The sequence below is a fragment of the Furipterus horrens genome, unplaced genomic scaffold, assembly GCF_987537825.1.
Source record: "Furipterus horrens unplaced genomic scaffold, mFurHor1.1.pri manual_scaffold_4, whole genome shotgun sequence".
NCBI lineage: Eukaryota > Metazoa > Chordata > Mammalia > Chiroptera > Furipteridae > Furipterus > Furipterus horrens.
In genome coordinates, this window is record NW_028327174.1 from 27989562 (window position 1) to 28006516 (window position 16955).

The 16955-nt window shown below is 38.3% G+C and overlaps 1 protein-coding gene across 1 annotated transcript in view; it reads right to left on the minus strand.

Annotated features, from left to right (window-relative positions):
* Positions 1–16737, minus strand: part of RERG (RAS like estrogen regulated growth inhibitor) — a 102859-nt gene extending 86122 nt beyond the window's left edge. The window contains exons 1-2 of the mRNA XM_090275463.1: positions 16510–16737; positions 12922–13085 (exon numbers count right to left, since the gene is read on the minus strand). Of these exons, the coding sequence (XP_090131589.1) occupies positions 12922–12982 (61 nt within the window). The 5' untranslated portion in view covers positions 12983–13085; positions 16510–16737. The remainder of the gene's footprint in view (positions 1–12921; positions 13086–16509) is intronic.
* Positions 16738–16955: the final 218 nt, after the last annotated feature.

Consider the following 16955-nt stretch of genomic DNA (forward strand, 5'->3'; position numbering starts at 1 on the left):
ATTTCACTATAATAAAACTACACTGTGATAAATGTTGGGTCATTCAAACCAGAACATGTTCAAAATAAAACTTATTAATAGTGTGAATGATGCTGGAACTCAGCACAAAGTACACAGGACTTATAATAAACTTCACTGAGCAGACAAAGGTACATGGTAGACTACAGTGAATGTAGCATTTCATAACTACAAGATAATTTTAAAACTCTTGTTTCATGATACCTTAAATAAAACACATTTACAAGATGTGTTTTATTTAACAAAAAGCTCGTGTTTTCTCATGATGGTTGATTTGAGGAACTTCTTAATTTTTACTGAACAAAACCTTCTTTTTACTGAATCTAAAAAAAATTTTAAAAAGAAAGGCCTGAGAAAATTATATTGAAATATTCCATTTTGCCATCAAGTCTGTTTATGCCAATCATTCATCTAAAATAGCACCACCATAATATAATTTTGAACAATGAATTATGGAATCAGAACCAATCATTGTCTATGATGATAGTCCCTTGCATTTATAAGAAGTATCATAATCTTTAACAATATTTATTGACCTGTAAGTCTCCAGCAATAATTAATCATGAATTTTTCATGGCAGATAAAAGATCTCTAGTTATCTGATGGGATCCAATCCTACCCAATCTGCCCTCATAAAATGTTTGAAGCCTTCTGGCATTTTGCCCTGTGTAGAAGCTGAATTCTTTGGTTCACAAGAACATCTTGTATTTCAATAAGGGTGGAAAAAAAAAAAAAAAACCACCCTCCTATTGTGATAAATAATGAAGAAAATCTCTGTACTGTAATATTTTTAACACATAATATGATTTAAAATTTTTGACTTGATTAAATATTTTCCTTAATGTTAATGTGCTAGGACTTTCACATTTTTAAAAGCTTCTGAGTTTTGCTTTTGGGACTCTTCCAGGCCAGAGTATTAATGTATCCTCCCTTTCTACTGAGGATGTTTAACAAACTTCACATTTTTCATATATTAAATGTTAAGTTCTTCAGTCTTCCTTTAGAATTCCCATCCTTCTCCTTTACTATGTCCTTTGCATACTGCTGGGCCTCAAAAGCCAAGTAAGAGGTTTTAGCATGAAATCATAGGCAAAGTTTGGAATAGAAATATTATTATAAATTGAGCTAAAATGAAATGTAATATAGGGCTATAAGATCTCTTAGCACTTTTATCACATTTTGTTCTGGTTCCTTATTTTCTCTAGTAATGGTTTAAGTGAAGTAAAGTACTTTTCATAGATACTGATTAATCTAAATGAATATTCCTAAGTAACAAGGAAGAAAAGACAAGAGAGGGAGAGGGGAGAAAATGTTTGTTGAGCACCTATAATTGTACAGAGAATTTAGTTAGAAGTTTTGGGAGTGTTGTGGATACAAACACAGATACCAGAGGCAAAGTGTCTGGATTTGAGTCCTAGCTCTGCCAGAATTCTGTCACTACCTGTATGACCCTCTGCAAATTACTTATTTACTCCTCTGGACCTCAAGCTCCTCATCTGTAAAGAATAGATGTAATAGGGCCAAATGTATAAAGTAGTTGTGATGATTATATGAGTTCATATATGTCAAGTCCTATAACAGTGGTTGGCTGGTAGGCTTCTAGTCAATGATATAAGCGTTAACCAATTATTTTGATTGCTGATTTTATTATATATCATTTGGTTTTGGTGCACAACAGCCCTACTATAAGATGGTTATCATCTGCATTTTACTGAAGAGGAAACTGGAATGAACCAGAGCTAAGTAAGCCCACCATGCATGCAGTTAATAAATGGTGAGTCAGACTGGACTCCAAAAACCACTGAAGGGAAATAAGGATTGAAATGCTAGCTCTGAGAAGCTTTAAAAGGGCCTTCCCTGTGACTGAATTAACAAGACCCCAATGGCTCTCCTCCCTTCCTAACCATCACTTGGTTCTTACCCCTCTCCCCTATCATGTGGTTGTCTCTTTGCCTTTCTAATCCCAACATTAAGGACATTTTGGAGAAAAAAATAAGAGGGAAAGTTGTTCCACTTCTCACCATAATAATCCCACTGAATGTACAGTATTTTATTTTCACTGCCTCCCTCAAGGTCTCCCCAAGTAGTTCCCACCGAATTTTCTTCCTCTCACAGATTCCTGTAGCATTTACGGCCTGAACTAAGTGCCAGGTGGTTGTCTTATGTATGATCTAAAACACTAAATTGCACATACCTCAACATAACATCTCTGATAATAAGTGGCTTATCAGATTTCAGCTTTTGAAAACTCACGATGAGTTCTATCCTTTCTTGAAGGTTCTCCTTCCATATCCCAGCCCCCCACCAACTGTCTTTTCAAATTGACCCTGATCCTGAATTGTATTCAAGCCATACAACTGACATTGTGTCTGTATCAACTTCCTGGGCTTGATAATGTATTGTGATTATGTAACAAAGACGTTATTGTCAGAGAAAACAAGGTGAAGGGCCCAAAAGAACTTTCTGTACTGCTCTTGCAACTCTGACAATTTTCTAAAAATATTTCAAGACACAAATTTAGAAAAATCAATCATTCTGCTGAAACAAAAACTATCACTGGCTGATTTCTAATTGTAAGTCATACATGTCCAACAGCTTCTTCCACAAATATTGACAGTGCATTCAGCATTTGGTAGGAGTATGGAAAGGGTGGAAGACTTGGGAATATACGAGAAAGTTCCTAAATATTTGTAAAATAATGAGTGGGAGACATAAGAAATAATAGGTTAAATCTTAGGACTTGAGGACTTAAATGTACAGTTACTGTGCTCCCAATTTCACCTCTTTTGGAACACTGCTAGAAACACATATTCAACATACAAAATATTTGAATGGAAATATAGTCCCAGGCATTGGAACAGATAACCATTACTCATACTACCATGTGTGGCTGAGTCTTCTTTTAAAACATCTAACTCAACATGTGTTGCCAAATGACTATGAAGCTGGCTCAGTTGTTAGGTTCAGTTGTAATTTACGAGGTTCTTGGTACAAAAAGAGTCAAATACTTTTCAGACAGATAAATACTCACAATATTTTACTCTTACTTTTTTTGTTTTTGGCATCACTTCTTAAATTAGTGCCCAATGGCATAGAAAAAGAGAGAACTTTCTAAAATACTTAAAAAAAAAAAAAAAAAAAACCCACAGGAAAAGCATCATCAAGAAAGAGATGTTATCTTTCTACCCAAAACAGTGGAAACTTATGAACTCTTCTAAATGCTGCAGTTCTTTCTACAAAATCATTGCGTAAGTTTTAGAAATGCCACTGTCAAAGAGCAATTTAAAATCACTTTTCCCAAATGTTGCGGAAAGAACAACTATCTTACTTTAATTTAGTTCTACATTAGCCATAACTTGACTTGATGGAGCTTGGTGTTAAAAACTTAAAGTTATGGGTTCAATTCCTATGTGGTCTAATTAGTTTCTCTCAGCAGAAACTTTGGTACCATGGTCTTAGACAAGATGTTTAACCCCCAGACACTTAATACTGCAGTTTAGGCCAGCTCACCTCCACTATTGCTGAACGGCTCAAAGTATAATCTTAAAACCAAAGCTCAGCATGTCACAGTCATTGAGGCTTACACTTTTTTTTTTTTTTTAACAAAACTTACCATACTAAGATGTGAATGAAAAATTCTAGTCTTAATGGCCCACAGAAAAGCCTCACATTTGCTCTGCCCCACAGAGTACTTTTTGGTTTATTTAGTCTACTGCCATTAGAATATTAGCTTCATGGAGGCAGAGAGCTTACCTGTCTTGTTTATCATTATTATTGCCAGTTCCCTATGACAGTGCCTGGTACTCCATGTTTGTTACATGCAGCTCACAAAAAGCTATATGCTTTTCCAAAGCTGAAAGCACCTCCTTCAAGTGGAAATTGAGGACTTAGCAAACTTCACTATGGTTCCCAACATGTGGTCCCCAGACTAGCAGCCTAAGCATCATCTGGGAACTTGTTAGAAACACAAATTTTCTGGCCCGTCTACAGGCCTACTGATTCAGAACCTTTGGGAATGAGGTCTTAAAGCATATATTTTAACAAGCCTTCCATGGGATTTTGAGGCATGCTAAAGTTTGATATCTACCAATATAAGCCAACGCAAAAAAAAAAAAAAAAACCCTTTCCTGCACTCAGCTCTGATTTACATCAGCAGTCCCCAATCACATAAATTCAGTCATTCTAGGGCAAAAGCATATGTCCATACCTTGGAATGAGTCTCTGGAAAATAAATTTATGTGTAGAATAGATATTTGGACCAATAAAAGTTAATCACTCTTACACACTTTACATAACAATGTACCTTGAGTCCTAAGACAAGAATGTGAGACAGAAACAACAAATGTTAAATAAATATTAAACAAGGGATTATAACTGTAAGGTTTCCTCCCAGATCACCCATTTTATGGCAAATCTAAACATAGTTTATTTAATGAGTAGGGAAGTAATATGATATGATGTTAATGCCCCCACACCAAGAGCCAAAGACCTTTGTTTTTCTTTACTAGCTTTATTATCCCAAAACCTCACTGGGATTCTTTATCATTCCAATGAGCTAAATAATACCAAAGTGGAAAATTCTAAGATTCAATAAGAGCATCAAGGGCCTATAATGTTCCAAAGCCAACATATTTCTAGATGGCAGAAAGTAGGGAAGGATGGTACCTATGTTGGATCCAAAAGGCTCCTGAGAAGCCAGAGGATATATTAAATCAAACAAAACAGTAGTTAAAAGGATGAAAATAAACTTTAAGCTCAGTTAAAATACACATACTCAGGTATAGGTTTGAAAAGATGTGACTCAACAGTAGCATTTTTTTTTTAAAAAAAGACTCCTTTACAGTCAACTCCCCAGCAGCCAACAGTGCCTCCACTGTCACTCTGAAAGCAACAATGACTTGATGTCTTAGCAGAAGCAAAGCATCTAATTGCAGAACCATGGTTGTGCTCTGAGCTGGCCCGGGCATCCCACATCTGAAATGCTTGCATTTGCTTCCAGGCTCTGCACTTTATGGAGTGTGGGGAGAGGGGGACAGCGAGGATGGTGTGGTGATAGAAACCATGATCTCTGTAGGGAATATTAGGTGACTATGATTAAACCTGACCATGGAAGAGAAAACTCAAGCACGAGTTGAGGTGTACTAGCTTATCTTCAAATATGTTGAGCACTGTCATAAGGAAGAGGAATTTAGTGTTCTATGTAACTTTAAGGCATTAAATCAAAGTCAGTAAGTAGAAACTAATGAACGGTCTTTGGTTCCAAAGAAGGGGAAGTCACAAACAGGAAGAGCTGTGACAGTTTTCCATGCCCATTTGGCTGGGCTATAGTTACCCAGTTATTTAATCAAACATTAAAGTAAGGGTTAGTGTGACGGTATTTTGTAGATGTGGTAACATCTATAATCAGTTGACATTAAGTAAAGAAGATTAGCCTTAATAACGTGGGTGGGACTCATCCAATTACTGGAAGGCCTTTAGTGCAAAACCTGAGGTTTCCTGGAGTAAAAGAAATTTTGCCTTAAGACTGTAACATTAATTGCTGCCTGAGTTTCCAGCCTGCCAGCTTCTCTACAGAGTTCAGTCTTGCCAGCCCTGATAGACAGATGATAGATGGAGAGATAGATAGAGTGTGTCCTGCTGGTTCTGTTCCTCTGGAGGACTGTGACTGACATAGCTGTCCCAGGATGGAATGGTCTGCTTCCAGTCACTAGAGATATTCAAGTGAAAACCTTTTTGGTTATAATAGGGAGTCCATTTAAAATACATGCCTCTTAATAAAATTATGAAGCATGTATGGACTGCATAGTCTAACTCAATTTATTTGTTTTACTGAGGATCCAGTCTGTATCAATTACTGTGTGAGGCTCTTGGATATAACGATGAGCAGCAATAGCTACTGCTCTGCCTTTTTGGAATATACCTGAAATTTGTACTATGTGCAAGCTATTTTAGAACACAAAGTTGGTGCTCCACAGATACTTGTTGAATAACTGAATAAATAAAAGAACATATTTTAAGATTATAGGGAAATATACAGATACATACTTATATATTATTTGATAAGTATTTTTATCAATAATATTTAAATGTCTTAGAGCTTTAATTTTTTAATAAGGATGAAACTTGATTATCAAACAATCTTATAACATGCCATGGTTCCTTCTCCTAAATAGTTTAGACTCTTATCTACTGATCCTAAAAAAAAAAATCCCTGACTCAATATCTGTTCATTTTATATATTTGAAAGGTCAAATCACAAAGCATAGAAACTACAACCCCTGGATAATCTGTACATTGTGTACTCAGTGGAAGGACACTAACAGGCAACTGCTGGACTGAGCATGTTCCTCTAGACTCCAGCAATAAAGAGTGAGGGAACTCCTCACACTGCTTTTCCAGTCAGAAATGTTAAGAAATATAGCAGGAGAACTGTTGTCGGCGGCGGCGGCAGCCGTCCGTCTCGAGAGACGATGGTGTAGCTTCTTAAGAGTCTATCTGCACCGCCGAGAATGGCTGTGCAGTCCGACTCGGGAGTGACACGGTATCTGTCTCCTCCCGTGTTGAATCGACATCTTGCGATGACGCTGGAGTGTCCTCTCCAGTGAAGCTGAAGCTACAGAGCCTGGGCAGGGTGATATGGAGGGTCTGCTGTTGCCCATGCAGCAGACCCCCCCTCTCTTCGCAGCTGAAGGGTCCAAGGGAAAGACGGAGTCAATACAGCTTGGCTTCAGGTGCGCCGCAGGAGTTGCCGGTGTTGACTACAACGTCAAACCGCCTTAGGGACTCCGGCTCCGGATTTTCTGTCGGGGTTTACTCCCTTAGCCTTTCCCCTGAAGAGGTATGCCGCAAGGCAGCGGAGGTTTTTTGGAGTCAGAGTCAGGAGAACTGTATGCATTTCAATAACAAAGACATCATAGTATGAAGACCACATTTGTATCACACTTGTAATTTTTCAAAGTACCTTCAAAGCCTACCTGCATCAGTGCAAATAAATAAATAAATAAGCAAATGAATGTATCAGTTGACAGAGGAATAAAAAAAGACTTCATTGAGATGAAGCTGAAGCTTCGACCCTAATTTTTTCAATCAGGATAGTGGGTATTTTTTTAAAAAATTGTTACGTCAGATTGAGAGGACATATGCAATGTATTCTTTTTTGATAACGAGAAAGTTATTCTTAAGGTGAACATGATTCATCAGTTTCCTTACACTTAATGCAAAGCCATAAGAAATGGAATATTGCATTGCAGGGGAACTCTCTTATATAAAACAAGTTGCTGAGAACCTCAGCTGCACTGACAGGCAACACACCCAGGACTCCCAAGAAGCTTTGCCATGCCTTAGTTTATTTATTGAATACTGGAATTTAAAAAAAAACAAACTCATCAGTTTGATAAGTTTCATAATATAAAATGCTAATGATCATCTCATTTCCTAATGTAAGGTGTTTGAAAAGATGTGGAAAAGAATAGAGTGATACAAAATGAAAACATTTAACAGCAAAGTTGCAAGAATATTCAGTCATAAACAGGGATTCCAGACTTTGCTATGGCACCAAGAAGCTGGGTGATCTAAGTAAGGAGCTCTCTTCTCATATATGTATACACACACACACACAGATATATACTTCTCTCATACCATACATATATTTTTACTTTAAATATATATATTTCAAACTACCTTTCCTTTGTAATATAACTACTTTCATTTTTAATGAAATGGAAGAAATTATGACTGTTTTTCTGAAACCACATCAATTTTCAAAGGCAGCTGTAGCAACAGAGGTGCGTTTGCACTGGAATTTTGGCTTCAAGGCCAGTACCACCTTGAAAATTTGGCTCATTTCCCCAAACCCATAAGTTGGAAAAATACCAGGAATAAAAAGGGGGAATTACAAGGATGATTTACAATTCTCTTCACTCCCTTCCCTCAAAGTTAGTCCTTGTCAGTTGCCAAGAAAACAAGTCAAGATCAAAATGGAACCAAATGAGGACTGATAATTAACTACAGGAAAATATTTCAGTGAATAAATTAGTCATCAGTTACAAATAAAGGACAAATGAGTTTTAATAATATACTCCAATAGAAAAAAAGCAGAGACAGAAAGATGTCCTTTTGGTGTTGAAAAATAGTTCTTGATTTTGTTTTGTTTTGTTCTGTTTTCCAGGACTGTTTTCTCCATAATTATATTTTTCTTCACAGAACAGCCTAAGAATTGGTCATTGCCAACCAACAAAACATTTACCAACCCACCAGTAAACAACTGATTCCAATGACATTCATTTTTCTTTCATTTTCTTCCTTTTGTTTACTTTTTTTTTAGCCCGCATGAGCACCATTCCTCCCATTTGCCTCACTTCCTGGGCATGCAACAAAGGTCAGCATGACTTACGACTTGCACAGAAGTCTGACTTTTACACATATCCAAAGGATATACCTACAATCTGAAAATACCCTTTCATTCCTCTTGGAGTGGAGGAAACAAATGAAAATCAACTCACCTATGCTGTTTATCTCTTCTTATTTTTCCATCTTTGCAGGGAAAGAAAAGTATAAACACTTGAAAGTCTCAGATAACCAACCATACCGCCATATTTTATAACAATGGAATGGCTACTTTTCTAGCCCCATTCAAACTTGTCTGAATGCCACCGTCCTCCCTTAGGTCCAATCCTTTAAAAAACAGTTCTTCTTCTAACCACCAACTACACCAGGAACCAATGGGCCTCATTTCTGGAAATTCTTCAGTTTCCACAATCATCCAGGAAAGGCTTCCCCTCTCTCTCTCTCTGTCTCTCTCTCACGTGTGCGCGTATGCTCACGCGCACGCGCACACACACACACACATTTCCAGAAGCTGTGGAAGTTCTGTACCCACTTGGAACATAATCTGTCCCTCTTTTTTAACTAGACAAAATTTTCAGTAAAATTTAGCATTAGGATTAATTATATAGCCTTAGAACAAGAATGAGAGAGAACTTGATGAACTGTTTGGGACCATCAGTAGGAAAAGTACAGGACTGTGGCCAGTGCTCACGTTTCTGTCAAGAGACAACCTAAAGCTACTTCCTAAACTGTGGTCCTTCAACTGTCCCTCAAGCCTAGGTGTTACTGAAGCTACAGGTCAACCTGCTACACCTTCCTGAAGAGTCCATTTTAGTCACTGGGTTTAGGGGGAAATCACTTTTACATTCAAACATAGATATCTTATGGATTAATATTAAATTTTGCATACATTTTAAATCATCAATAAGGCTTGCTAAGTAAGTACATGACTGTAATGAGATGTTTACATACCGCCAACACCCTAGATTTTTCCTGTTCTTTTAGAAGTACTTGGAAAATAATGTTCAAGAAGCATCATATTACACCATTAACTCAGAATAAAAGGAACAAACTGGTTTAAGCTTCTGAAAGTAGAGAAATATTTCTAAAACACAAAGGTTAGTTCCCTAATATAAGGAAACCGATCTATCCAAGTGTTATTGATATTGTTTATACTTAATGTATATGAGAATATATAAAATCTCATAAACAGACTCCAGCCAAAAAAAATCATATATCTGTTAAAGCCGTGTTTAGAAAAGTCATGTTTAAAATCAAGATTGTCCCTATTCCACTTGAAAATAAGAGAAAAAATAATTTTCAAAACATTTTAGAATTCAGAGAGAGAGAGAGAGAGAGAGAGAGAGAGAGAGAGGGAAAACAGGCCAGAACAAAGAAAAGGATAAAGTAAATCACTTTTCTATGTGTCAAGGAAAAAAATTTCACAAGCTCATTTGTGTTTGGCACCCAATTTCTAGCTTAGCAATCTGAATCTATGAACTGAAGCCTTCATGGATGAGTGCTTTTGAATTAAAGGATAGCATTACCCAATTAACTTTGCGATTAGCCCTTCCAAGAAATATATTTAGTTATGGCACATATTTCAATTCTAGAATGAAAATGTCAACTGTAAAACTAAATTTAAGATTTCAGTTGTTTTTCTCTCAGCCCCTCCCACACTTACTACAAATTTGAATTCTGTGAATCCAAGAAGCACTTAAATAAATATGGTATACATCCTAGGTTGTATGGTAGGTCTAATCACTTTAGTTACTTGGAGACTGTCAGAGTATAGGCTGACACACACAAGTAAGGAAATCTATGTCCTACATGTCATGTTATTAGGGCTTTTCCCTTAGACGTTTGCCTTACTGGGGCAAGAGAAGATGACATGGGCTAGGAGTGGTGGGTCTAGGCTTTGCAGTGTCCCCACAGCACTCACCATGCTGAGCCAGAAAGCTCCCTGAGCCAACAAGTGAGCTCACCAGAAGACAGAACTGCAAGGCAAAATTAGGCAGAGGGAAGAATTCTCCAATACAAAGGACCATGTAAATGCAGCCATTATGTGTACAATATTGTCATATGTACACACACACCCCTCACATGTTTTATCAGTGTTTCTGAGTATTGAGACATTATTAAATTTTGCTTACAATGATACTCTTACTACAATGACAACCCGCCAACCAAAAAGTTCTGGTTAATGTTAAATTCTGTTTTAAACACAAAAGGCCTATATATTACCTGGGCTTAAGAAGCTGTCGACCACATACCAGAAGCACTTTCACATTTAAGGATGTTAATTTATTGATGACATTAACATATCTCTGGCTACTTTCCCAAAATTTCCAAAGTATAAGCCAAAGTGTGTGTGTGTGTGTTTAGGGTGTACTAAGTAGCGATAGAGAATTTTTGTCTTATAAGTTTTCTGACTTTTACTGAAAACCACTTGAATGTAAATATATCTTACATTCTATGTTTCACTAAATAAGTTACAGATTAAAATGACCATAACTCAAAAAATCGTAATCTGATTCTTGAGCACTTACTATGTGCAAGGTGCTATTCTAACAAACTTGCGTGTAATTACTTACTCAATCCTAACAACAATTGTTTGAGATAGGCACTATTATACCCTTTTTAGAGTTGAGGAAATTGAAAAGGTAAGTAACTTGCCAAAGTTGCCAAGCTTCACAGCTAATAAAGTGCAGATTTGGGAGTCAAATCTGACAGTGCATGCATTCAGTCTAGGCTATACTACTCTCTGTTAGCAAGTGGACAATATGGTCTTGTATAACCCAGATTCAATTTAGGATTGAGTGTGGGGAAAGTAGATGGGACAGGTAAGACTGGAGGCCTCCGAAGCAATTCACACAAACCCAGGTCAGAGATGCTCAGCTTTAATCACTCCAGCATCTCAAGCTGGTTCCCCCAGGAACACTTCCCTGTGCTGGCTGTGTAGAGAAACAGATAGTTGGAGCCCATGCAAACATCATGTCCATTTTGGGGGAAGCATATGGGTAAGGGAGGAGGAGCTGCAGTTGCATTCTTGTAGACTTAAAAATCCAAAAGTTACTAATATGACTGATACAGTCTGTGCGACAGGAAGGTGAACATGTGGTACAATGACTAGGCAAAGATATTATATATCTAAACTTACAAAGATTTATAGAATAAACACGGATTCTATATTGCTACAGCCTGATTTCAAAGTTGATAGCTATTATTTACTCTGTGGTTATTTTCACTAAACTATGGATAAATGTTTCAGAATCGTCTCCCATGCTTAAGTCAAACCAGTAGTAATTTTAAATGTGAGGTGTGTTTACAAGTCTCAGAAAACAGTCTGATATAGAAATAGGAAAATACTGTATGTATGACAAAAAGACAGTTGTTTAAAGGTATGTTGTCTATCACTGTCATTTTTACCTAACTGAAAATAAATATAAGTGATAGAATGTATATAGTCTAAAGAAGATGCATTCATAAAGAACCATAGGATTTCAGTGAACAAGTTCAACTTCTGCATTTGGCATAAATAAAACCAAGGTCATCTGAATTTGTAGTTGTGTGCAGGTGTTAGCTTCAGCTGTAGGGAGACCGTACAGAGGGAAAAGACAAGAAAATGGTATGCAGAGCCCTGGGAGCCCTGGGAACCCTGGTGTTTGACAGGTGGACCCATGAAGAGCAGCCTGTGAAGGCAGCTGGTTAGGGGCAATGGAGCGGGAGCAGGAACACCAAGAAGTGTGATGTCCTGGGAGCCTGGGAAGAAAGGAATTTTAGAAAGAATAAGTGATTTTGTCAGATGATAACAAGAGGTCACAGGGGAAAAACACTGGGAAACATTCACCATGTTTGTTGGTTATTGATACCAGAGACCTTAGCAAAAGCAGTTTCTGTAGCATGATTTCAATGGAAGCTTGTCATGTTTTAAGCAATGAATGGGAGTTTAAAAAAAATAAGTTAAGACAGTAAGGGCAAAGACTACATTCAATAAGCTTGGAGAAAAGAAAAAGATGGAGAAGTGGACAAAGAAATAATTAAGGAAAAATGATCAGTAGAGAATGGAAGAAATAATTTGGAAGAAAACAAAGAAAACGGGTCTAAGCTGAGGCTGATGGACTGGCGTTGATAGGAGGTAAATGGCTTACTCTGAGATGACTATGCACATAGCTAAGTGCTTCTCCCAACTGATCACTTTTAACTTTTCAAACCATGTGAAATTTATTTTGATAGTTAATATAAGGTTAATAAGCACCCTTCCCTTATTGCCTATGATAAATTTTGAATGAATGAATAACAAACAGCCAGCCCCAGGCCTGGACCCTTTATTCACAAAGGCCTTAGCTAAGCTGTTGCTGGAGCACAGGCCTTCACACATGCCCTCTGGCCTTTGCTCTCCACTCACTGGGACAGCTTCCTCATTCCCCAGATCCTTCCACCAAATACAGAAATCAGGTTCTCATACCATCAGGAAACACGTGAGAGTATGAGGAACGCCAACCACTCTCCTGCCCAATCCCAGGTGGCAGTAACAAAGACACACACACACACTCCAACGACCACAGCAAAACTTACCTGACTTGCCCACGCCTGCTCTTCCAAATACTGCCAATTTGACCTCTGCACTTTTTGCCATACTGGGTGTTGGTAGACAACTCACTGTTGTTCAAACTAAAGAGTGGAGAAGATCGTTTTGGTTCCAGCCTTTGGGTTCACCATATCATTGTAAATCTGAAATCCTTGGACAAAAGAGATTTAGGAATTCGTAAGTTACTGTAGAAAGGAATCAACATTTATTAAGCATCTCCTCTATGACAGCCACCATTCAACTTTATCAACATTTTCCATGGTGACCTTCACCACAATACCGTGAGAGGGCTGGAGTAATTTACTGTATGTAAGCTACTCAACTATTAAATGACAGATCTGGGACTTGAACTTCGATCTGTTTTGATTCTAAAACATACGCATTTTTACTCACAATAGCATATTCTAAAGTACTTCCTCAAAGAATTTTTTATGAAGGCATTGTTTTGTTAGTAATTTTAAGTATGTCACTACATATATTTACCATGTGTCTGTACACATCCAAGATGCAAGTATATGTGATAGGAGGAGTCACATTTGGAATTCTTTATTTCCCTTTGGGCCAAATAATATACATTCATATTAGTCAATCCTAGTGTAATATAATTGTATAATTGCACTTGCATTTCAAGATTTAAATTCCATCTCAGATCACACTAGATCATGTAATCAAGTCATGTGATAGAAGCACATGTTCCAGGAACTGATATATAATATTTTTAGATCATATTTTTATATTTTTCTAGGCACGCCCTGGTACAAAAACATAAATGCCATGCCATGATTTTTGACTCCTTTTCTATGACAACTTCAAGTAAAGTATGGTATTGTCCTAACACTTGGGAAATTATATTACATACAACATAAACACATTTTATATAGATGGGTACTTTAGGAATGATACCTAGGTTCTTAGTACCATAGAAATGTGAAGTTGAGAAGAGCCTTGAGGTCAACCAAAGAATCCTCCAACCATCACAAAAATCCTTTCTTTATCAGATAACCATCCAAAAACCATTCTGTGTCTAATTTACCACTATCAGGTATAGAGGGGAAAGGGGAGCATTAACTCAGCTTCTTCTTTCCTTTTGCTCAGAGCCCTTCAAGCAGCCTAGCAGCTATGAGGACCTTTTGCCCCTGACTCTACTTTCTAGGCGAAGGAGGGCCAGAATCCTCCCTTGTTCATGATGGGATGTATGGTGTTATGGGTTTTTTTACGCTCACCTTCCCTCTTCACCATATGCAGCTCTCCCCTCTGGCACTTGCCATTTTAATCACTCTAAAAATGTAGCACCCACTGCATTCACCACATGAGATGTGACCTGACAAACGGACCCAGCAAAAGTTCACTGAGATTTTTCCCTAAGGAATCTCTGGGCACTGTGGTTGTATGGCTGCACAACCACTCATATACGAAGGCTCGCATCTTCCACATGAGCTGCAGACTTGCCCATTCTGAACTTCTGCAGTCCATGTTTTAAACCTAAATACAAGACTTCACTTTTACCCTGTTAAACTTAATCACATCAGTCTTCAGTTCATCCATTTTTCCAGTCTGTAAAGAGAATTTTGAAACACAAATTTGTTATCTAAATACTCCTGCCAGCATTTTGTCACCTACGAATTTTCAAAAACAGCTCCTCCAGTGAAAGATAAAAGTAAAAATCCCTCTGAAAAAGTATTTCTACAAAGACATCAACATGTAATTCTTTTCTTCATTATGCATCTGAGCATACCTAACAAATTATGCATTTGCTGATTTCCAAAGTGTCAGAGCTTCTTCTGAAGGATGAAAAGGTCAACATTAACATTAGCTATTGCTTTTCATCCCCAATAATTAAAAAACCTTCTTAGTAGTCATTAATAGTACGAAACCCAGAAGCTTTAACATCTGTAATTTGTCCAGTCCCATATTTTGGCTAAAGATAAAAGGATTTCCTTATTTTGATTTTATATGCATTCATTAAGAAGAGGCCTCTATGCCTCGTGCTTCACCACAGAAGTTTCACAGAAGCATAAAATATAAAGATACATTAACTTTGTAAACTCTATATAAGAATGGCAAGTATTTTCTTGAAACATAGACCATGCAAGTGTCTGGAGCCTGTATAAACAACAATGCAAAACTGTTAACTCCCATGCACATAAAATCAATGTAATTACCTATCTGATTGATGCTTCATGAAAGTAGCCATCAAATGTGATTTAAAAAAAAAAACATTTGGTAAGTCAAATGTTTCAGTAACTCCCAAATGGCCTCAGAGGAATAGGAATTTCACATAAGAAAGACAAGTTGTTTGGATTAATTTTTTCATTTATAACCTAATAAAGATACAGCTGGTTATTGTCAATCTGATGTCATGTTTAGAAAAATGACTTAATGGAAGTCACAAACTAATGCATATCCTTCAATATTTTACTTCTCACATGAAATGTGAAAAGTTACATTTGACAAAGATAAAAAACAAAGATAAATGTGTGAATTGTTGTAATAAGTGACCTATTGCCAAATTTATGATGTTCAAAATAATTCATAAACCAAGACCTTCCATAACTTGGAGCTACGAAAAAACATTTGTTTTAATGTCATGCAGACATTAAATATTCTGGCTGAGTGTAGAAGCTGCCATTCACTTTCTGTGTAGACAGTGCTTTATTAGGACAAAAACTTCTGGGTTCCTAACATTCATAAAAAAAATCACACCTAGATATTTGAGAGATAAAGGTATGGTGATTTTTTTTCTCTAAACATAAAAGACCTAAAAGAAAGCTAAGGAAGAAGAAAAAGCAAAGCTAGCCTCCAAATCCTATGTTACTATTAATGCATTAATTGATTCATTCCACACTTATACTACGTGTATACAGAGTGGCTACCTTCCAGGAACTTACAATCTGTTAGACCTGTGACATTTTCGTCACTAATAACCTCATTAAAAAATATGTATTTAAAGAAAGGTTTCATTCATAACAAATCATTCCCAAGACTACTTGTCAAGGCCCATGCGTTCCACTTTCTCATGGCGGGGGTGGGGGGGAGGGGAGCAAGCATCTTTATAAGGTAATTTTTTTCTAACTTCTGTATTTATCATCAAAATATAGTGCAGCTGTTTAGGGAAGCAAAGAATCTAGTCTGGTCGTGGGAATGAGATTCTCTTCGGGCTGCGCCTTCTCTAGCTTTGAAATCAAGTTTTCCTCATCTCATCACTGGAAATTTTCCCTCATCTTACGACGCAGCACCCACAACGATGAGAATAATTGTACAAGACCCCTGGCTTTGCCGTTGCTCTGAAAGCAACAGGTATCTGGAATGATAAACAAACTGTCGACTGCAAGTTACTTGCTAGTAGCCTAGAGAGCAAACGCAGCCCAAGTCAAAAGGGTTTTCTTGGTCCCAGCTCGGAGGACACTGTCAAACTCTGGGCTCCAGCGCTCAGATCTCCCTCTCAGCGAACCTCAGAGCCTCCCTGGGGGACTCAGTGACCAGGAGGATTAAGCCAGAAGCGAGCGTTCAGGGACACGGAAGGGCTGCAGGAAGCAGTCTGGAAAGAGCCACCTGGGCACGTGCATGACACTCACCTGTTCACAATCTCCAGGCCCGGGAGAACGGCGGCCCCTGCAAGTTCGGAATCGGTCTCCGGGGACCGTGAAGCTCTCGCACGCACGCTGCGTAGCCCAGGGTGCAGGCTGCGTTTCCGAGTTGCTGGGCTGCGATCGGGGTTCCGAGCGGCGGCGGCAGCAGCAAGTGAGGGAGGACGCGCGGAGTCCCCTCGCTCGAGCTCGCCCCTACTAGTGGCCGGGACTGCGGCAGGACGCGCGCGAGCTCAGCCTGGCGGGGGCCCAGGCGCTCAGCAACCAGGAGGCTGCAGTGCGGCGCTTCGGCGCCCCCTACCGGGCCCGGGGGCCCCGCTCCTGCGGCGCTGCTGCCTGGCCCCTGGCGATGGCGGACTATGCCCCTTCTCCTGGCTGCACCGGAGTCAGATTTCCCTTATTTCCTTGCTCAGTTCCCGGCCTCTAGGTTTTTG